At 46.5% G+C, this 24,246-nt stretch overlaps 1 protein-coding gene across 1 annotated transcript; it reads left to right on the top strand.

Annotated features, from left to right (window-relative positions):
• Positions 1-433: 433 nt before the first annotated feature.
• LOC146025723 (uncharacterized) lies at positions 434-4,504 on the top strand. Its single transcript, XM_083155739.1, has 2 exons — positions 434-2,409; positions 3,123-4,504. Exons 1-2 carry the CDS (start codon positions 1,918-1,920, stop codon positions 3,786-3,788), a joined length of 1,158 nt encoding a protein of 385 aa, XP_083011865.1. The 5' UTR covers positions 434-1,917; the 3' UTR covers positions 3,789-4,504.
• The last annotated feature ends 19,742 nt before the right edge of the window (positions 4,505-24,246 follow it).

The raw sequence follows: 24,246 nt of genomic DNA, 5'->3' as shown, positions 1-24,246 counted from the left end.
CGCCCACCCACCCAAAAAACATAAAAACACATTTGAACATGGTGGTGTATGTAGTGGAAAGCGGTCCCACGGCAGCAACGCATCACATGGGAACATCCCGGCCTGCTCACATGTGATGCGTTGCTGCCGTGGGACTGCTTGCCATGACATAAGTGCCACGTGTGAAGGTTTAGCAGGAAAGCCCACCCATCCAAAAAACATGCAGTATATCAGCTGTGGTACCTGCCAAAATCTAAATGTGCAAATGGACATATTTTCTCTATACAGGTGCTTGCGTTAAGGTGTAGCAGGAACGCCCACCCACCCAAAAAACATAAAAACACATTTGAACATGGTGGTGTATGTAGTGGAAAGCGGTCCCACGGCAGCAACGCATCACATGGGAACATCCCGGCCTGCTCACATGTGATGCGTTGCTGCCGTGAGACTGCTTGCCACGACATGCACCATGCTTCTGGCCTCCAAATAAACAAGAAGGAGAAAAAAAGTTAAATAAAGTACACAAACTATTTTTTGACTTTACAATGCAAACCGTTGTAAATTTTCTCATATAAAGAGTGTACTACTGCTACGCCTTTTTGGATTTTTGAAATTTTTTGGGCTACGGTATGGACTTTCCCGCTAAGTTCTTGTAGACATTTATGGACTTGTGTCATGTTTTCTTGCATTGTGCTTTCGTCGCTGGACGTGTCAGGTGATGGTGTGTTCTTCTCCCCCTCTGCACTGACATCTGAAATCTCGATGATATCTATAATAAGTACAGATAAAGAAAGGTTTACCTTTCCACAAATGATACGTCACTATCCCATAAAGATGATTTGCAGTATACACTCACCATCTACACTGCTGGTGATCGCAATCACTTGGTGGCCCTCTGCGGTCCCTTCCATCGGCTGCGCAGCCTGGATATCATCTATAGTGACAAGGTAAAGTGACATATTACTACCCCTTGTTGTGTGTATAAAACATGTGTTGTTCTGTTGGTGTGCTGGTACAAAACCTTACCTGTTGTACTCTCCTTCTTTATTTTTAGGTTGGAGGCCCTGTCTCTGCCTTCCTCATGTCTTCTCCTGGGATGGATTTCCTCTGAGTAAAAACAAGCAACATGTCAGCAAAACACACAAAATGTAATGGATCATGACAGTATATTAATAAAGCTACCTAGGGCATTGGACTCACTTCTTTTAATAATTCCACGAATTTTCTTGAGCTTGGCCTGCTCCTTGTGCTTCAGGTCCGACCACCGTTTTTGGAGCTGGTATTTGGACCTTCTTTTCCCAAACTTCTCCTTTATCTCCTTGCATACACGCTGCATAATAATTTCTTTTCTATAATTTGTCTTGGGGTATGTTTTTCTCGAACAATCGTAGTCCCTTCTATCCAGCATTTTGACCATCAGTTCCACCTCTGCAGATGACATGGCGGATGCGCGCGTCACTTTTTTCTCCTTGTTGTCAGCGATTTCTTTATCTGTTGTTATCAGTGCTGAATTGGAAAACAAAGGTTCTGTAGGTTCTGTACTGGCCTCCCCCATATGCGGTGGCGCCAGACCCTCCGACATGGCTCCTCGATGTCCCGTGTCTGTGTGACGCGAAGCACGTGAGTGGGGCGGAGATTCGTGTGCTCATCCAATCACTGTGTTTCAAGCCACGTTCAGCACGAAAGAATATTCCGTCGTTGCTGTTGGATTGATCGGAGCAGCGCAGCGAATTTTCCGGACTGTATCGACAATTATTTCGGTGAGTATTAAAACAAAATGTGTAGTTTTCTATGACAGGGACTTCAATCTGTGGGCCATGGGTATGCTGGGGCTTGTAGTGACCGTGTATCCTATGTCCCACAGAGTTTCAACTCCTGTACTATAGCTACAGTATATCTAGTGTCCCACAGACTGAACACCTGTACATTAAATGGTTTATGGTGTGCTTTGTGTATCAAGAAAATAATATGCCTTTTTATTTTATTTTTTGGAACAGAAATTCAACCATGGCAGAAAAAAATGTCGAATTTATGAAGGACTTCATTGAGGCCTACAGGGATCAGAATTGTCTCTGGAATACCAAATCCAAAGACCATTCGAATCGGCAGAAGAGGCTATCTGCTCTGGAGGAGCTGGTGAGGGTGAGCCAGACCTACTACCCCACAGCAAATGTAGAGTGGGTCCGGACTCGGATCGCTAATATGAGGACCGTATTTAAAAAGGAACTAAATAAGGTGGAGTCCTCAAAGCGGTCTGGGGCAGGGGCAGACCAAGTCTATGTGCCCAGGCTGTGGTACTACGACCTGCTGGCCTTCACGGTGGACCAGGAGCTGCCCAGGGATTCGGTCAGCAACACTACAAGGAACCAGCCTGCCCCCTCCACCTCCGCGTGCAACCAAGAGCTTTCCGATGACACCATTTGCGGCACAGTAAGTAGACGTATTTTATTTAAAAATTTTTTTTTTAAAACAGATAAATATAACAGCAAGTACAGTATAAAAATTGTGAACATGTAAAATGAAAAGGGGGGGTATCGCCCCCTGCAACTGACCTCTCTGTTGGGCACAACAGAGAGGTCAGTTGCAGGGGGCGATACCCCCCCTTTTGGTTATACATCGTCAATTTGACCTTCTCTGTGGCCCTAATTCTGGTTCTTCTCAGTGGTGGAGGTATACTGTTATCCGCCTGAGAACACAGTGATCAATATTCAGACATCGCAAGTGCATTTACCACATTTTTTGTATTTGGAACTTTTGGTTGTCATTGGTAATCCCTGGTATCTACACTGTTGTAGTCTTTCTGGCGCGGATTATTGTAATATTTTTTGTTGTCTAAAATTAACGGAATAATATCATTCTGCCAATCCACAGCGCCAACACCAATAAAATACTGCATGTATTCATCCCTGTTAATTTAGCACGCATAGATGCATTTCTGGTGTTTAAATTAGTATTTGGTATGTCTGGTATCTAAATAATTAGTTTCCAGAGATGCCAGTCATAACGCCTCTTCAACTAGCTCACTTTCATCCATGGCAGCAACATGGTGGTGTATGGGCTGCGTTCTTCTGCGTAGATATAAAAATATATGGAAGTCTTAAAAATCGATAGTGATACATCATTGTCATCTTGTTTTGTTACAGCCATCGCTATTTGCCGAGGATGAATCTTCGGCATCGCTGGAGGTGGCATCACAGCTGCCTTCACCGGCCCTCTGCTCCACCCCCACACCAACCGCCATGACCAGCGCTGAACCGCAAACAAGCGCTCAACCTCCAGCAGAAGCGCCATCAAGAAGAGGGCGCAAAAGGCCGAGGCAGACTCCAGATGCTGCGGACGTGGCAACCACCAAGATCCTGGAGTCTGCCAACAGATTGATGAGCATGGATGAGGATGATGCGGACCGGGTGGGGAGTGTATTAGCTGACAATTTGCGAAAGTTGGACCCGGCTACAAGGGTGGAGGTAGAGCGCATATTTTATGAGACGCTGTACCGGGCCCGTGTGGGGACTCTGTCCCGGAACACACGTCTCACCGATGAGACCCCTCTGCCTAGGGTTGAATTTCAACCCATCAGCCCAGCTCCTATACCCCAACAAGCGGTATTTCACCCGGTGCAATATCCCCAGTATCAACATTTACAGCCACCAACTGGGCAAAGGCAGCACCAACCGGCAACGTTGGCTAATACGCTCCCACCAGGTCCACCTGGTGTCCCCTTCCAGAGTTTATTGGAAAGTCCATCTCCCTCCCAACCACCGATGGATACAGGGGATTATGGGGTGGGACAAGTTTACCACCATATGTAAATATTTTATATAGTTTATTTAAGTGCATTATTGTTTTAAATATTTTTATGTTTAAGTATTTCTTTATTATTTATTTACTTGTTATTTATGTTATATTTTTTATAAGTTTATAAGTTAATAATTTATATAAAAATTAAAAATTCTGTAATCTAGTTGGTGTCCGTGTGAAAATATCATTTACCATGCAGGGTGACTATAGGGCACAGATATACATACGTACAAAGTACCAGGAGAAATTGGCATAGAAATAGGTGTGGTGGAGCAACTACTTGCTAGTACATAAACACCAGTATACATAAACACCAGTACTGGGTACAGTCTGCACTCCAGGTGCCGTGGCATTGTGCCCTCCTGGAATGCCTGGCACCTGAGTACTACCACTCACTTGCCGTGATTCGGCCTCCACCTCCCCCTCCTTGCTGCAAGAAGACGCAGAGGACAACTTGTGCGGAACTGTGAGTATACAAATTTTATTGGCAAAATATTGATTATTACACACCAAAAAACAATATATTTACAATGACAAAAAGGTACATTTTTAAGCAATCATGTCATTCTGCCACTCCACAGCCCCAACACCATTGAAATAATTCAAGTACTCGTCTCTTGACAACTTTGCTTGCGTTGATGCATTTCTGGTGTTTAAATTAGTTGCCAAAGCTGTCAGACCAATAGGCTCGTCAACAACTTGGCTCTCGTCCACTGTAGCCCCCAGTTGTTGTGTGTGCACCGCTTTTCTGCGCATGTAGTTGTGCAGCACACAACAGGCCAGCACCACTTTGTCAATCTTATCTAGGCGCAGATTGATGGGACTGTGAAAAATTCTGAATTTATTACTCAGAATCCCAAACGCATTTTCAACCACTCGCCTGGCACGTGACAGGCGATAGTTAAAAATGCGTCGTTCCCTGTTCAGTGCCCTTTGTGGGTAGGGTTTAAGGACATTAGGGTGCAATGCAAAGGCCTCATCCGCCACAAAAACAAAGTTCAAACCGTGCTCATTTTCAGTCCGCTCTGGCAGATTCAGTTCATTTTTTTTCAGTTGGTCGTGGAAAAAGGTATTCTCCAGGGCTCCTCCATCTGAAACTCTACCATTTTTCCCAATGTCCACAAATACAAACTCGTATCGGGCATTAGCGATGGCCATTAGAACAATGCTGAAGAACCCCTTATAATTATAATAAAAAGATCCACTCTTTGCAGGGGGCATGATCCTGACGTGTTTGCCATCGATAGCTCCACCACAATTAGGGAAATTCCATAGATCACGGAAATCACGTGCAATATTTTGCCACTCCTCCTTGGTCGATGGAAACTGCAATATAAAAGTATATGCGTATTAATAATCTGTTTGGTTGATTTTAGACCCATCAGCCCTCCCCCATTGCAGCCTCAAAGCTATTACCCGCCTTATCAAAATGACCCCCCACCCACTGGTGTAAAAGATTAAATCAACAGGCATTGTACAGATATACATATAGGGTACAGGTATGTGCACAGCTATACATATGGGGGACATGTATGTAATTTCCATATTTACCTTCATGTATTTGTCCTGAAGAACTTGGACGATGGCATCACAGGTGTCTGGTATTATCAACCCCAGCGCTTGAGATGATATTGCGGTGGTGAATCTCAGGTCGGCAAGGGTCCTGCCTGTTGCCAGGTAACGCAGCGTTGCCACCAGTCTCTGCTCTGCAGAAATGGGCCTCCTGAAATAGGTGTCCTCTCTCTCTATTAAAGGGGTAACCAGTGTCAGCAGCTCCATAAAGGTAGCGTCATCCATACGGAGATAATTCCTGAAATCATCAGGATTGTTCTCCCGTATCTCCTGTAGCAATGGCATGTGGGAGAAGGTGTCTCTCCTCAGAAGCCAGTCTCTGGTCCAGCAGCTCCGATTCTTGGTCCTTTTTCTTTTTTTAATAGCCCGCAATCTAATGGCCATAGCAGCCAAAATGCACGCACGAGCCTTCCTTCTCCTCAAGCTCATGATTAAAAAGGCCCAAATGCACCGATAGACGAACGAACGAACGTACGTACGTATATCCAGTACAGCTAGCAATGATCTGAATAGTCACGGCTCTATTCACTGTACTACACGAACGATTCTTTGTTCCGTGATCACGCCTCGTTTTGGTATGCTCTTTTAAATCCAGCCCATTATGATAATGTTGTGTACATTTTTATCGTGCGAATAGCCAGAACGGGAGAGTGTGTACGGTGGTACAATCTTTTTCTTGCGATTGTTTGGACGGGAGTACATCGGACGTCGCAAGTAAAATTGTACATATGTGTACGCGCAGATCGGTCGTATGTTTCGGACGGCCGAACGTGTATTCGGTCGATCGAACGGTCGCAAGAAAAATTAAATTGTACATATGTGTACCCAGCTTTGCCTCTAGCCATGCCCCAGCCCCGCTTGCAGCAGCAACCCCCCCCCCCCCACGGGACACTGCCATCAGCCGGAGGCACACGGGAATGTCCCCAACAACCCGGGACTTTCCCACAGGAATCACGGACTCTTGGAAGGTATGTGCACCTCAACCCTTCCACCCCCCCCCCAAGCTGCTTAGTGGCAGACCCCCAAAACCCCCACCCAGATGGTTAGCGGCAGCCAACACCTGCCACCCGCACCTCTACCCCCCCCTTCCCCCACCATGCTGGTAGTGGCAGCGGCTGCCTGCAACCCCCCCCCACATAGTTAACACCTGCCGCCCACACCTCTACACCGCCAGCACCCCCGCCTTCTCCCACCAGTCTTCGCACATGCCATCCCCCCTGAGATCTACAGGCAGCATCCCCGCCCGCAAGCTCATGCTGGCATCTGTGCCCTCCCCTCCTCCCAGCAACCACACCCCCACACATCCCCAATCTCCTGGCAGAACCCCCCCCCCCCTTTGAACTCCAGTCAGCATCCACACCCGCCCGCTGTCTGCTCTCCCAACCGGCTGCGGCGTTCTGAAGGGAGTTCCAGAGAGTCCGGACTTGTGAGCAGTTTTGCCTTGGATTGTATGTACACATCATGTGGTAGCCAGTCCACAGAGCTTTACTACTTGATACGAGGCTGTCATTGTGCTGTACCTGGGAATTGTTTTATTTCCAAAATAAATTGTCTCTTTTAATGCACTATGGAGCGCACCTTTTTCTTCTCTTTTGTTGTCTAGAAATCTCCTCTGTGGATCCCAGAGGCTTACTGTTGGAAAAAGGTTGCTGCAGGGACGAACTGGTCTTTTTCGTGTTTGAAAAAACCCCAAGCGAATTGCCTGAAGGTTCCACTAATACTGGTCTAATATCTCTATGTGGCGCATGGTTTACCTTTTGTGGAATATATATATATATATATGTGTAGGTCCATACACACTGGGTGACTTTGCCCAGCGTGTATAGACAGCGGTGATTGTTTTCATCGCTGGGGAAATACACACTAATCGCCTTTCCCCCTGCCCGGTACACACATAGCGCAGCGCTATGCAAAGCCATCCTGAAAGCAGCTCATTGGCTGGTAATACCAGCAGATGAACGACTTTCCCATCGTTGATGCGGGAGCGCGCATCACCGCTCAACGATTTCAGCTGAAAGACGCTCAAAATTGCTGTTTTCAGCGGCTTTCAACTCAGTCACCAACTGTGTATGGCCCTTTACATATTTGCCCACATCTGCACGCCCCACCCTCTCCCACCAGTGTCCCTACCACCTCCTCAAACCCCCAGCAGCATACCCGGCCACTCCCCCACCCACACCACCCCCAAGCACCTACCTCCACCAATAGCACCCTTGCACCCAACCCACACAATACTTTCACAGGTTATTGGGGCGCAACCCCTTACGACGGTGTGAAGTGCGCCCGCAGGGCGTGATGAATCACCTAGTTGTGCCATATACAGTAATGCCCATTACACATTGTGCCACACACTGTAATACGCATTACACATTATGCCAAACACCATAATGCGTGTTACACATTGTGCCACACACCATCATGCCCATATTATGCCACATAAGTGTCTGTTACCTACATGCTCATTGCTAGGGGCTTGATGCTCTGTGCCAGGGGCTTCATGCTCGATGCCAAGGGGGTTTTATGCTTATTTCCAAGGGGATAATTACAGGGGAATAAAATGCCCATCACCACGAGGGAGTGATATGCTCATTGCCAAGGAGTTGCCAAGGGGGTTGTCACAGTCCGTTTGACACAATGATTTACTATACACAGATATTGGGGATGCTTTTGGTCAGGTCCGAATTCTGCCCCGTTTTCGATGGTGGGGGCTTGCGCATGTGTGAATATGCGCATGCCCCCCCCCTGAGAATGCATGCCTGTCGGTGCCTGTGTGGGGCAGGCGGCTGATGTCAGATGGCACCAGCGCCTGTTCCCCATTAGGTGATCAGCAGTATTGAATTATAAATGGAGCCAGCTCCATCTGTTCCCGACTCCCGCCAGATCCCTTTCACTGGCGAGCGCCGGTGATAGGGACTGGGACACGCGTGCGTCTCACGCGCACGCGCGGTCCAGTATCATGGAGGCTGGGTAGCAGCTCCGCTTCAGGGAGACGCTGCCCAGTTCGGGGGGGGGATCGGGCCGGCGAGGGGGACCAGCGGCAACGGTGGGGGAGGCGGGTGGCGGGTGGTGACAGGCTCCGTTGCCACGGGGTGTGTAAGCGTCTCATGCCACGGGGTGTGTGAGCGTCTCACGGTAGCCGGATGCCGGCGGGGGCTGGCGATAGAATCGCCAGCCCCTGCAAGGATGAAGAGGGGTACATCTATACTATTCAGACCATTCGGGTGCATGCGAGGGGATGTGTAAGAATACACATCCACCTGGCATGCAAATGGGGGGATTTGCATGGCGGGGGGTGTTCAGGCAGATGGAGGGCAGCATCTACCTTTCCGCTAGGCTGCGAACATACGCAGCCTAGTGAGTAGGCCTGAATTAGGCCCCTTGTTGGGATGCGTGGAAGCAGACTGGATGGGGACTGGGGTAATGTTGTGCACAGAGGGCTTCAGCGCTCCTCCCGCAGTCCTCTTCCACAGTGAGACAGATGAACCCAACACAAATGGATTCAGATAAAAGTCCTATATCTCTCCTGCGTTAATAATCTCAGCCTAAAATATATGAAATCGATACATAAAAGAATTGTGCGCATTTCCCCGGCAGAGCCTCCTGCAGGAGTAAGAGCAGCGTTATGTAAACTGTGCAGATCAGGAACCAGTGAGATCAATATAACGCCATTCAGTCCTCAGGCTCCGCTGGTTATTTAGGAAGAATTGATCTGTTCTTCTCTAAGTAAATTAGATGAAACAGATTTTCTCCTATTCATTGCACGGAAGCTGCAGTACACAGGTCTGGATCCGGCCTGCAAGACGTGGTATACAGTGTATAGTCTCCAGCTAGGAATCTGCGCCGTACACGCAGCACCGTACACGCAGCACCTTCATCTTATAAATCACTTAACTATATCCAAAGATTTGTCAATAATCAGATCTGAGTGGAACTTTATGGGGCCGTAGCCTAATTATCATGTCTTTTTAGCCCTCCCAAGTGTCTCTACCGGTCTCACATACCGGATCTGTCCTGCCTCTAAGGCTGAGATGATACTAGCCCGATATGTCATTTATGGCTGAATGGTTATGACATATCGGCTCAGTATGTATGCCCGATATGTGGGTGACTGCAGTCACATGTGACGTTGAATCGATGTTGCCCGTACTGTATGGCCAACCGGGCGACATCATGTGACCTGGTGTATGCTGATGAAGGACAGAACACTGATTTTTTTTTCACACTTCACTAGATCTGATATGTACCAAGAATTTGATACTGATATCAGCCTACTGAGCCGATATATCGGCTATGTACATATTGCATAGTGTGTATCCAGCTTAATGTCATTTCTACAAACTTGCAGTATTACTAGATGGATATGTTAGATGTAGCCTACAGCCATTGGCGTTTCTATAATGGGTGCAATGCGTGCACAGATGTGTTTATTCGATGGAACGTGACAAGCGCCATGTTTTTGGAGACCTGTACATACTGTACACAGTAGACTCTGGCATAAAGCCAGAGTCTATGGCGTCGTAGAAAAGAGGGGGGCCATATAAAGTCTGCACAGGGGCCGCCTACTCTGTTAATCCACCTCTGCTTAGAGCCTACTGCGTAATACCCTAAGGGGCCATAGACTGTTGAAGATAGTGAGTGTTACCATGCAGACTCTATATTGCTCTTCCTGGGAGGCTTCATTACCTGTAGCAAGATGGGTACAGAGGATAGCACTGCGCAGGGACACGCCATCTTTTTAATGTGTTAGAGCACCACAGTCACCTCCTTAGAGACTTGTGATTACCTGAGATCTACAAGCATTTCAGAGTACCTTAACCACTAATAACCTCTGCATTCACTCATGGGTGACTGTAAGGACATCCTACTCTGCTCCATGAGAAAGTGGGGATATAACAGTGAGTACAACTATCAATAAAATGGCTCACTGGATAAGCAATGGGATGGTCGTTGTCTCAGGACATCTCAGGACATCCGATGATGTGTACAATAACTGCTACATACATGTAATCTACCTGTACACACATATTTACCAAATGTTATGGACCCAGGCACATGGGCCAGAAGTAAATACAAAAGTGAACAGTGCACAAAATAGCAGCAGCTACTGTAGTATCGCAGAATTCTAGAGCCTTTCTGACTCCGTTCCCCACATAAATGCACACCACACAATACAAGGTATACCGCTCCACCAGCACTAAGATAACTAAATATATTATTAAGTTCCCAGCTTCAGGTGCTACTAATCCCTGGATCATACGGATAATCCTCCACATTGTGAGACATCTTCCTCCAGGCAAATAGATAATGGGAAGTAACTTAGAAACAAAGGGGAACGTGCAAATAGTGTAATACCATCTAACACACAACGTAAAATCACAAAGATATCATTCAGAGCACAAAATCTTCCAAATCACCTAAAACCTTGGTAATAAGGTCACTGAACACAGCTAAACAGAACCGGGACCCCCCCACTCAGGGCCCCCACTCAATAGTTTTGCCACTGGTATGTATACTGTAAACATTGTTATGACAATGATAAGATAGCGACATGCCGACATGGTAGTAACGCCAATCTAGAGCAGTTAGTCATTGTCGACGTTCTCAATGTTCATAACTTAACTATGAGGGTTATTTAGAGTTAATCCCAACTGCGCAAATTCACAAACTGATCAATTATCGTACGACTGCTCATGTGTACCAATTGTAGCGCACATGCACGAGTCCAAACAGTATAAAAAATCAGCATCTAATCTAATCAAAATCCCTTCGCCACATGACTGACAGGAAGCTGCCTTTTGTGGGTGGTATCCAGCCGTTTTCTGTGCCCAGGCGTATTCGTCAGCGCCAGCCGCGATCCACCCGATTCTGTCGCAGAGTAGTGGAAGGGTCAGAGTTACGATACTTGCACAGACTGGGAAAGTCATTCGATGGTGAGTGAATTGCGCATGGATTGGCAGATGGCCGCCGATCAGCAAGTAGGGTCTAATTCAAACCTGATTACAGGGCACATTTTGTAAGCAAATGGGCAAAACCATGCTGCACTGCAGCAGGGCAGATGTAACATGTGTAGAGAGAGTTTGGGTGGGAGGTGTTCAAACTTAAATCTAAATTGCAGTGTGAGAATTACGCAGACAGTATTTTACCCTGAACAGAATCAAATAACCCCCCAAATCTAACTCTCTCTGCATGTTACATCTGCCTCCCTGCAGTGCAGCATGGTTTTGTCCATTTGCTTACAAAATGTGCCCTGCGGTCAGGTCTGAACTAGACCCACATTTGTAGATTTGTTCAGGTAGGATTGTACTCTGTCTGGGTGGAGCAGCTATCCGATGTGAATCAGACCCAATATCCCATGCTAGACATTAGTGCCAAATTCAATTGACACAAGCATTTATAAATAAGTGCCACAGTCTTTGTCTGAGGAGACAAAAATCTATTCCCTCTTGGGCCTCTTCGTCTCTGTTTCCTCAGTCGTGCTTAAAATTTGGATTGCAAATATCCTATTAGGCTTCTGTAACTAAACAAACCCCTCCTGGTACTTCCACTTCAGAATAACTCTTATGTTTCTGTATCTACAGTAATTTGGGAATATTCACAATCCTTGCAGCGGCAACGGGGGCGCGCGTCTCTTAATTTGACTGTTAATACTGGCTACAAAAAAAATAAAAACAATGAAACAAATGAATATGACTGATCTCTTTGATAAATAAAGTCAGAATCTGGTGACAGATGCAGATTCCCTCCATTGGCTTCAGGACAGGAGCCAAGTGACAGAGCAGCACTTTCAGCACCACCAGCTGTGGACAGCTCCAAGTCTGTGGCCTCGATACTGAGCTTCTTGGAAGGCGTCGAGGCCAAATAACTCTGTAAATCTGTGCTGGAATAGCCACTGTGAGATTAGTCGTCGGTAGATGTTGTGTGCGGCAGATGAATTAGATGTAATTCGCCAGCCTTGGGAATTAATATTAATAAACCTGAAGAAATGCGAAACATGATGGATAGAACAACTGAACTGACATTTTAGATTCTAGTATTTGGAGATGCATTGACCCTTCTCTTTGATGGTATTTGCAAATCAATATTTTAGTGTGCAATGTGCAGTTCATTATAATGTCATATTTTTTTTGCATTTTATAACAGCTGCAAAAGAAATCTATGAATTCAGAAAGGGCCGTTTCTGACATGAGAATAATGAGAATGCTCGGCAGATGTAGAGTTTCTTCCTCGTTTTGGTACCACTGCTGCATTCTCCTGCACTTCCCACTTCAACATGATGATTGTAAAGGGTGGGAATTGGGAATTCTAGGTCAAATTGGATTGTTGCATGGTTTATGTTCTGTATATGTTAAATTAAGCCTCACATAGGAGGTTATTCTGATCGGAGCGGCCAAACGTGCGTACGTTCACTATTAACGTACGCTCTCCGTACGCGGCCGTTGGGGTTAAGTCCACCCACAAATCAGCCGCATACGTACGGCCAGAAACAACGTCGAAGGGGAGTGGCGTACAAATGAGCGTACGCCAACGTACACGGACGGACCAGCCCTTACACACCGACAACTGGCGTACAACAGAGCGTACGCCACCGTTTACGGACGTCTCTCGTCCGTCTTCCCACCGACTTCTTGCGGCTATCTGAGCGTACGCCAGCTTGCACGGACGGGTCCATATTGTTTTCAATAGAAAACTCAGCTTATGTCACCGCTCGTGAGAGTGAGCGTACGTCCGTGCACGCTGGCATACCCTTCACATATATGGACCTGCAAATCTTGCCTTTCAACTACAATTCAGACAATTAATTAATTATTCTAATTGTTATTCAATTATTGTTTTCTATTAACTCAATTGTCTACCTTAATAAAGACCCTAATAAAACAACATTTTAACCCTCATTACATGTATATTTGTTATGTTCTAATGTGGCATTTTAATCACTATCTATGTGTCCCCACATTGCTTTTACTTGTAAATAAATTTATGTTGGTGTTTGTGTGTATGTACTAAATTATGTCCCTAATTAGTTTGATCTGATTTTTTTACCATGTATACCTACCCTGATGTTATGTGTGATGTTTTAATCGAACATTCATGAATTTTCACTATGTGTTATTTAACTAAAAAACAAACACATTCACACAGCAATCGTTACCCCTCACCTCAAATTACAAATATAACTTACATTACACATCTGTATGTACCTACCCTTACAAACCCTATAACATATTTATGATTAAAAACACAGCCAACTTCTAACTCAACAAAAACTTTTATTTAGTACAAACATAATAAGGGGGGGGGGGGGGGGGGAAATAAATTAAATGAGGGCCTCCAAACGTAAAAAAAGAATATTCAAATAAAATAACGTCAGGAATATCTCCCGCAAAATGTTGTCCACCTCCTCCTGGTGCTGTTCAGTGTCTGTAGTGAAGGGATAAAAAAATATATATATTTAATATACACAAATGTTTGTTGTATTTGTACATAATAAGAAGTTGTGAGTTATGTGTGAAGGCCACATACATTTTTTAACTACATTGAACATGGGTCTGATGTAAACACAGTACTAAAAACTACACACATACTGTACATAGTAAATAACATTAATTAAATTACTCCTTCTTGGATGAATGTTTTTTGTATCCCAATTGGTAGTTTTGTTTTGGGGGACTCACCTCTAACCTCACAATTAGGCTGTGCTATTTAAGGGTTATGACATTGTTGCGGCTTAAGCACTCCTTAATATTTTAAATTTAGGACATTGCTGTACAAATTATAGGCCTAAAGCTATGTTTGTAAAGCATGCATCCGCATGGCCTCACACACTATGAACAAAACAATCTATAAATTAATGTTGCACATCATGCTGGGAAGTGGAGTTACCCAACACCTGGACCCACATAACTACAACACCACTAATGTCGGATATCTCATTGGATGTACTGTTATGTCAATTATTCAAGGGGTGAGCCATGGCCACACTCCAAAAAACCACCAAGGGGACCCTTGTTCCTGGAGAAGGACAGGCCACACCTCATGGTCGCCCTGCAGTGATATGTTGCAACTAATGTTGATGTTGGATACACATATGTGGTTGTTGTGATTGTTTATGTGTAGAAATGTGTAGGTAAACATTAGACACATTATTTACTTACGGCTAGTTGAGCCATCCTGCTCGCCGCTGGTTGGGTGTGCGGTGGTTGGGGGGGTCAGGAGCAAGGGGGATGGGATAGGACTTGGGATACTGGTAGTGGGTGTGAGTGGGGATTGGAGAGGTTTGGGGGTGGGTGGTGGAGAGGTGTAGGGGGGTTGGAAATGGGGTGGGGAGGGGGTGGGGGTTGGGGAGGGGGTTGGGGAGGAGGTAGGGGTGTGGGTGGGGGTAGGGGTGTGGGTGGGGGTTGGGGAGGGGGTGGGGGTTGGGGAGGGGGTGGGGGTAGGGGTGTGGGTGGGGGTTGGGGAGGGGGTGGGGGTAGGGGTGTGGGTGGGGGTAGGGGAGGGGGAGGGGTGGAGGACCCATTGTCTCCTCCTCTTCCTCCTCCTCTTCCTCCTCCTCTTCCTCCTCCTCTTCTTCCTCCTCTTCCTCCTCCTCTTCCTCTTCCTCCTCCTCTTCCTCCTCCTGGGCTGCCTGCTCCCGGGCTGCCTGCTCCCGGGCTGCCTCCTCCCGGGCTTCCATGCGTGCCCTTGCCCGTGCTGAAATTTTCATGTTGATGGCATAGAAATCGAAGGTTGGGTTTCATAAAAATGGGGGAAAGAAAATGTCACATTAGTCATGCTCATAACCTTACAAATTCTCATTGCTGTTATATTTCAGACATTTATCATGCAAACTAATTGATATGCTACACCCAAAAACAGAGCGACTACTTAAACCCCCCCTATAACCCCCTATACACCCCCTATACACCCCATATACACCCCCTATACACCCCCTATACACCCATATACACCCCCTATACACCCCCTATACACCCCATATACACCCCCTATACACCCCCTATACACCCATATACACCCCCTATACACCCCCTATACACCCCCTATACACCCACATACTCATGAACATATTTATAAAAATTACAGAAATCATTGAAAAAAAAACACGCAGACATACTAGTAAATAAAAACTTACATCGGGCAATATGGCGGCGAAGTGTGGAAAGCATCACTGGCTGCCGCCGGCGCAGGTCAGACCAGCGCCTCTCAACTTGTGCCAGGCTTCTGCGTACGCCGGTCCGGGCGTAGATTAGCCGGCGGGCAGCATTATATGCCCGCCGCTTGTCCATGTTGGACACATATGGGACCCTGGGCCCCAGGCGCCGGTCCATGACCTCAACCAAGGCCAACAGCTCCTGGGTAGAAAACGCCCTAGCCCTGGTTGAAGTCATATTGGCAATGGCGCAGTTATTAATTGCAGGTACATATATCACTTTTGGTGCTTGCTGATTGGTGTAAAAAAATTGTTTGTTTAGTATTAACTTTATTAATCCTTCTTACATTAACAAACTGGATGTGAATAGATACTTACGCGGACCGTTCTGATATACACACACCATAACCAACAGCATGCTTTCAATGTATAGAGAGACGTACTGTATATACAGTGTGCGGAAAATAATACACGCAACCGTCTACTAATAAATACGCTGATAAAAGGGCACAATACACCGATTTCCATGGAGAGACGTACTGTATATACAGTGTGCGGAAAATAATACACGCAACCGTCTACTAATAAATACGCTGATAAAAAAGGCACAATGCAACATGTTGGCGTATGACAATTTCATATGTAAGGAAAGCATTATAACGTGATGTTTTGAAATGTGACTCAGAAAGCATACACAAACTCCAACAGATACCAGCTGACAACACTCATCATTGGAATGACAGGTGCACACATTTCACGATGTAGTACACAATGCTCCACAACCTGTGTATGTGCATATACAGGTGATTGATCAGGTGCGTTGAGACCTGCGTAATTTAAGCGGGAATTATCGGCGGGAAATATCGGCGTAAATTAGCAACTACAATGCGGGGAAAAATATACGCCCCCTTGTTCATGGCGGGAGATTACCATATAAATATTCAGTCAGATGCAGGCCAGAATTGCTGCAAACATGTCTAGCTCAGGGGATTCCGCAGCTGAGGACGCTCTACAGAGAGCTACAGCAGAATCCCTGCTTGAAGCTTTGCAGAAGAGGGAACAGGAGCGGAGAAGGAGGGCCCAAGAGAGAAGTAGCCTGCAAGACCAAGCGGGCCCCTCACTAACAGGCCCTGTTCAAACTGCACCAGCTCCACAAGGGCCAAGCAACCAGCCAGAACAAGAGGTTGCATCTCTCCAAACAGGTGTGACCCAGCAGGTGCATGGTGAGAGAACTGGGGCCACCAGAAAACGAGCTGCAACATCTAGGGTGAGGACTGAGCAGGATACCACCACCAAAAAGAGAAACCCTGCATTTGTAGAGGCAGAATTGCGAATTTTAGTGCCCAGGGCACGAATGGATAGAATTGCCAACCAGGAAGCTGGGTGCCAGTGCAAGGAGAAACCTTTGGGACAAGATCACAGAGGAAGTGAACCAGGTGTCACCAGTGGTCAGAGATTGGCTAGCGGTGAAGAAAAGGCAAGTGTGTTTGTCCCCCTGATAATGTCACATGTGTGTACATATGTTACATGTATGTTTTGAGAATAATAGAAAGGTGTGTTTGTAGATAGTGCTACACTTCAATGTCACATGTGAACACAACCATGTCTAATAACCCACATTTATATATGAAACATGCACCATTGGTGTGATGTGAGGTTATGGGCACAGTTCTGCTCATGTGAAGTATGTGATGGGACAAGAGAAAGTGTGTTTTTGAAAGAGTTGTTGTAACATGTTCCATATGATGCTACTGAAACAAGAATGACCAAACTGTGCACATGTAGCTGGTGAGAAACTACACATCCCAGTATGCCATCCCATAGTTAAATTACTCCATAATAACCACACTGTCAAGCTATGGTGGAATGTGTAGTTTCACAACAGGTGGAGGTGCATAATTTGGCCATGGATGATGTCATTTCTGCATAGTGATCTATGTATGTGCATTTAGTGGCCTAATGAATGAGATGAGACACTGAAATGCCTCCTAATGGAGACATTAATGTGTGTGTGGGACACATATGGCTAAAAAACATAAGATCACCCACACTAGGAAATGTCACGTAGCACAGTGGTGCACATATCTCATGGTGATATTTGTATTTTTAAACTTGTAGGTGGACAGACTTCAAAACGACACTGAAGAGGAAGATGACTGACCGGTACAACCACAGCATGTCCACCGGGAGGGGGCCTATTCCAGATAATTTGGAGTATACCCCCCTGGAGCAGGACGCCTTGGATGTCATTGATGTGGCCGAGGTCAGGGGGATATCCAATATGGATAGTGAGCTCCCGGCGGAGGTCTTTGCTGCTGCTTTTGATGGTAAGTCACAGTAATGCATTGTATTTTGAAAGATATTTTTTTGTGCGTATGTGATGGTGACATTGTTTTCAATTATTATCCTAGAAGAAGCAGAAACCCAGGATGAACCGGCAGCATCTTCCTCTGCAGAGCCACAGGTGGAGCAAGTGGTCCAGCCTCCACCAAGACGACACCCTCAGCCACAGGAGACATGGGATGCCAGCATGATGGTGATGCTGGAGAGGATCGAGAAGCAAGGGGTGGATGCTGCGGTCCGTCAGCAGCAGGTTGGGGAATTTCTGGCGGATTTGAAGGCCACAAACAGGCAGCAGTGTGAGGCCTTCAACCGGATGAATGACACTCTGGCGGCTGGCATGCAAAGCATTGGCCAACACCTCAGCCGCCAGAATGAAATTCTTGCGGAGCTGCTGACCACCGCCAGGTCCCTAAGGGACAATCCCCCATCTGCTGGCCCACCCCAAGCTGCTCCCCAACCTTCCACCTCTGCTGACCCTCCTGTGTCCACTAGGGGAAGACGCCGCAAGCCATCTGAGCCAAAGGCCCCAGTCCCCAAGGCCCCATCTAAAAAGGGGAAAAAAGGGCCCAAATAATGAGACCTGGTTCACTTCCTCTGTGGTTGGACCCCAAATGTTTAAATTGCACTGGATATCCACTTCCTGAGTTGGCCATCGATCCATTTTCGTGCCATGGGCATTAAAGTTCTTATTTTGACCTCTACAAATGCAGGATAAATTTTTGGTGGTGTGTATCTTGCTTAGTATTCACCCTGTTTGTTGCAGTACGTATTCTGGTGTCCCCATTTCTTTCATCATTGCATTTGCAGGGTAACACATGTTTGGAGATATGCAACCTCTTGTTCTGGCTCTTTTTTTATTTTTGTGTCTATTTTATTTGTTTATTTGATTTATGACATTAAAGTGTCAAATAAGCTGTGATGCTGAACAGCAAATAAATTTATTTTACCAATTAAAACAAAATTGTTGTATGTGTAATTTCTTGTGTGAAACAAATACTACATTTATGTGTACTTACTGACCAGGGTATTTTTGAACATTTGTTGAAGTGTGGTAGAAGTTTCCCATGTGTAACCCTCTCCATGGCCATTCCCATGTTCCTATCCAACTTTTCCCTGCTAATTAGTTTGTGTCAGCACATGTGCAGAGCAACTTAATAGGTGAGAAAGCAGTTTGTGTGCAGGTGAGGTAGCTCCTACAGTAGTAGGTAAAAGCAGGTCCAGAACAATGCTTTCCTCATGGAGTGGGTGAGGCAGACAAACAAGGGTCAAAAGGTACATTTGTGTAGGAATGCATATGTGTCCTCCCTAAAAAAAGATGTGTGAATCGGCCAAACATGAGAAAATTGCTTGTGAACAAACATGTATAACTTTTTAAATATATATGATTTTACAGTGTCATAAGCAGATGTAGGAATCCTTTGTTAGAGAGATGTGAGTGCAATAATGTGATTGGTGGCATCTTACATCCAGAGTGTAGTAAAATCCAATTCATAGCAGATCAGATAGTGGTACAGTTCTGTATTTTGGGTACTATACAAAGATTGTGTGCAAAATAGTGGGCATGGGCTTAAAACATTGCTGAAACATACTTTGTAGGTGTTAGATGTGGTTTATGTTATTGTATCATAAGTACAAAACCTATGTTTGTATTAGAGTGAACACGTTGACACATGTCGACTTGTGTAGATTGAGTGTGCTACTGTGTAAAGTCTATGAAAGCACGTAGTGAATGTGTATAACTGTTTAACAAATACCTACCTTAGCATATATAAGCAGGTCTTAAAAAGATTCTTACCTTAAATTAAACAAACCTTTAAATGTAGAGAAGTATAGAAAGATAAGCTTCCAATGTGTTTGAGTGCTGTGTGTGGCTTGCAGGTAGTGAAATCATGGTTTTGACTTAATAGACTGCAGCATTGCTTATTACATTCAGGTGTATGTGTTTGAGTAGTAATCAGCGTAAATTAGCAAACCCAGGCGCACGCTGGCATGCGGTATCTGTAGGGGTGGTCTGAGGTGGCGGTTGGCGGCCGCCTGTTTTGTGTCCGAAATGAACGGTGCTTTAGGCGATCATGCGGTAGTAGCACCGTTCATTTTTGGTGCACACCCCCGTGTACGCCCATATTTACGCCCATTTTCCCTCATTATTTCGGCCGCTCCCCTCAACACGCCCCTATGCCGCCCCCAATGCCCGTACTCTCGCGTACAGGTTTTTTCGCACGGAGAGACCCGTCCGTAAGCGTTGTGGAGTGTTCGCGCCTGCGCATTGGCGATTGTACGCATGCGCAGATCATGAAAAACCCCGGAACGTACGCGTACGGCCCGGCCGCACCAACCAGAATAAGGCCCATAGTGTAGCACACATATGCAAGTGGGTATTCAGCATTCAGGCAATCAAACATCACCCCACCACTTCTCGCAGGCACCAGGGCTGAACTTGCCCACAGAGGTACAGGGGAACCAACAGTCGGCCCTAATGCCTGGGACCCCACCTCCTCCTCTAGGGATCAGGTTCCAGACTGTGCAATTGAATTATACATGATACATGTGTTACCTTATACCATAGTTACCTCCCCTCCTGCATTCTGCAGGAGACTCCCTGACATAGCAGCAATGTCCCTCTCTCCCTCATTAGTCTAGCAATCTCCCTCATGTCACCTAGCCCACATTACACTGTTACACCATAATTACCTCCCCTCCTGCATTCTGCAGGAGTCTCCCTGACATAGCAGCAATCTCCCTCTCTCCCTCATTAGTCTAGCAATCTCCCTCATGTCACCTAGCCCACATTACACGGTTACATTTTTGGGGAACAAAGGAATGAGAGACAGATACATTTACACTGAATCCTCAGCACCATTTCCCAGCACGTTAACCAAGTATAGTATCTCTTACTAACGGCTTTGGGGTCATCTACATTTGGATATAAGTCATTTTAAAAGATTCCTCTCCGATGTAGCAGTGCACACCCACGCTTCTAGGTGCCACGTTCACAATCTCTCCATATATGGAACTAGCCACGCCCTTTGGATGGGGCATGACACGCCCCCTCAATGGGGCGCAGTGCAAAATTCTATTACCAACTATAAATTCCCTGAAACTAGTTTTCAAAAGTAGGCAAGTATGCCTTATTCTGCAGAGGACTGTGCACAGGAGCATGATGTCTCCGCTATGATAACATAACCCCTCTTACGAGCAGGGCTCTCCCTACACACTGTATCCATGCCTGCACTTTTCCTGTATAGCCCTGTATGAGGATGCATTCTCTGCAAGTGCTGCGCAATGCGACGGTGCTGCAAGGGTTAATAACAAAACTGATAATGATCCCCCCCCCTCCACCCCCAGCCACTGCTTATTAGGCAGCGCACGCACCCTGTCTCCTGTCTCTCTGAGCACTGATACTGGAGACACAGACCTCCTTCATACACTTATCTCTCACCTCCTCCTAATATACAGCCATTAACATCACTTTGGCTCCATTCTCCAATGACTGAACCTATTAGCAGCCGATTAGCATATCTGCGGATGAAGAATGGGGGAAACAATTTGTGTTCGCACGGGATTGATCGTCTTCCTAAACGCCTCGCTCACCTGGCTGACACGCTGCTCCCCGCTCCCTGACTTTTGTAAATAATTGTAATAAACACTTGAGAAATGCGAATGGGTCTGCGCCTTTATGTCAGAGAGCCGCCGTTATCCGAGCACATTGCAGCATTCAGGGAACATATGGGGAGGAAAGCGCTAGTTTGTCTGTATGAATAAATTCAGATGCGCTCTCAGCGAGCGAGGTAATTGTGTGGAAGACACCTGCACACACTTAGGCCCAGCTGAATAACCCACTGATTGACAGCATGCCTAACAGAATTACCCCGCACTACTGTCATATCTTACTGCGCCTCGCGCAGATTTAAAGTAATTCGGCACTGAAATAACTTGTCGCCGATTCACTGGGAATCCTGTCTATGTCGACACCAATAGGTATAGTCGACACGACTAGACAGCTGCGCCATATACAGTAGGAGCAAGTTTCATCTTTGCTCCTTTGGCCATGGCTAGCCATGGCTAGCCATGGCTATTCTATTGTTCTCAGCTGCAATACGTATTGTATTGCAGCTGAGAACAATAGAATAGCCATGGCTAGCCATGACCAAAGGAGCAAAGATGAAACTTGCTCCTACTGTACCTGTGAGGTACACCTGCTCCGCTTGCAAAAGCAAAATCCGACCAACAACAATGCGTTTACTTCAGCCGAGTGCATTGCGGTACGGATCTGGGCTGTCTGCCTTTGGCTGCGCAGGTTGTTCTAATTCACCAACAGCCTGCGCACAGTGCACAGCCACAGGCTTTCAATTGTCAGCTTCCGGACCGGAGCAGAGAGACCAAGTCTGTACTGCCGTGCTCTTGACTGCCAGTGTGTGCCTGTGCAGGGGATTGCACAGTAAAGGTGCATACACACGTACAGATTTTCTGTCTGATCTATCTGGTGGAAGCAAAAACCTGGAAATGTATGGGAGCAAATGACAATCAAAATATTGGGTACTCTTTACTTATCACGGCGCCCATCGCGGGCATTGAATGCACTAAAAAAATCGAGTGCGACGCGACCGACGCGATGCCCGCGATTTCCCATAGGGAACAATGTTAAATGTCTCAATTGACCCGATTTTCCTGTTCAATGCCTCAATTGACCCGATTTTTCCATAGGAAACAATTTTAAATGGCCCACAGAGGCCAAGAAATGGCCCCCACAATTGTTAACGCCACCCCACGATCAACGTGAACCCGAAGCGTGGCGAGCGCAGCGAGCCCGCGAGGGGCGGCGGTACGCGTCCTACGACCTTTTCATACCCCCACTATCCACGTCGGCGTGGAGTTGAGAATAGAATAGTGTGGCGAGCGCAGCGAGCCCGAAGCGTGGCGAGCGAAGCCAGCCCCGCGAGGGTACGCGAATACCTGTGAAGCCCGCGAAGGGACGCGTTTACCTGTGAAACACATTGCGCTCGCCACGTTGCGCTCGCTGCGCTCGCCACGCTTCGGGCTCGGTGGCTCGCTGCGCTCGCCACACTATTCTATTCTCAACTCCACGCCGACGTGGATAGTGGGGGTATGAAAAGGTCGTAGGACGCGTACCGCCGCCGCTCGCCACGCTTCGGGTTGACGTTGATCGTGGGGTGGCATTAACAATTGTGGGGGCCATTTCACACTTCAGGGTGCCTATTTGGCCTCTGTGGGCCATTTAACATTGTTTCCTATGGAAAAATCTGGTGAATTGAGGCATTGAACATGAAAATCGGGTCAATTGAGACATTTAACATTGTTCCCTATGGGAAATCGCGGGCATCGCATCGGTCGCGTCGCAACCGATTTTTAGTGCATTCAATGCTCGCGATTTTTTTACCTGCGATGCCCACGATCAAAATCGTGGGCGCCGTGCTAGGTAAAGAGTACCAAATATTGTTCCCAAACGCTTGAAACAGACAGTGATAAGTCAGACAAATTGTTTAAATCATTCTGATATAACAAATTTATCAAAGCGTATATTTGTTTCTGTTTTCCTGCATTTGGGTGGAAATTTTTGATTGTCATACGCTTCCATAGATTTCCAGGTTTTTGTTCCCACCAGATACTGTAGACCAGACAGAAAAATCTGTACATTGTGTACGCACCTTAAAGCTGTGGACACACGCTTCGATTTTTTCCTGTTTTCGATTAGATTTTGCTTATAGAAGAAAAATCGAATCCACATCGAATGGTTTTTGTGTCACTTTCGATCTGCATTCGATTCGATGCGCGCTCCCGTTTTCACAAAATTGAACAGAAAAATAGACCGTGCAGCCAAGGAAATATCGAATTCGATCTAGTAAATCAAATACTGTATCTAATGCAAAAGTACAGATCTAATGCCAAATCGAATGGAAAGATCTAACGCCAGATCTAATAGAAAATCAAAACTAACATCGAATCAAAAGCAAATCGATGTGTGTATACAGGTCTTAAGGGTGGCCGGGGAGTAGCTGCAGCATTCACCCTGTAACTTCTCCAGTTCAGGCAAGTCTCTGCGCCGCGACCCAGTGCGCCCCCGTGGAGCTGGCTGCTGAGCCCTAATTACTCCACTGTGTCGACCTAGACCCATGTCGACCTTGCAGTATGTCGAGATAGTGGTGGTGTAAGGTTAACACCAGTAAGGGCCTTATTCAGGTCAGTTCGTTCAGACCTCTTCCTTCACAAGGGGTCGGATGGTGGGTGTATGCTCAGGGTCATTTCTGGGCATATGCATATACGGGGTGCGGGCGGCCATGGCGAACATGGTGGTTGCTGGTGCACGCACCCAAGTGTGCGGGCAGAGAGTATGGAGGGGCATGGGGTGGCGGCCCAGGCCATTTGCATATGGGAACTCCCAGCATTTCATG

This window comes from Crinia signifera, chromosome 8, assembly GCF_055691185.1.
Source record: "Crinia signifera chromosome 8, ASM5569118v1, whole genome shotgun sequence".
In the NCBI taxonomy this organism is placed as follows: domain Eukaryota; kingdom Metazoa; phylum Chordata; class Amphibia; order Anura; family Myobatrachidae; genus Crinia; species Crinia signifera.
Note: the sequence above shows the minus strand (reverse complement) of the source record. Positions and strands in the feature narration are given on the sequence as shown.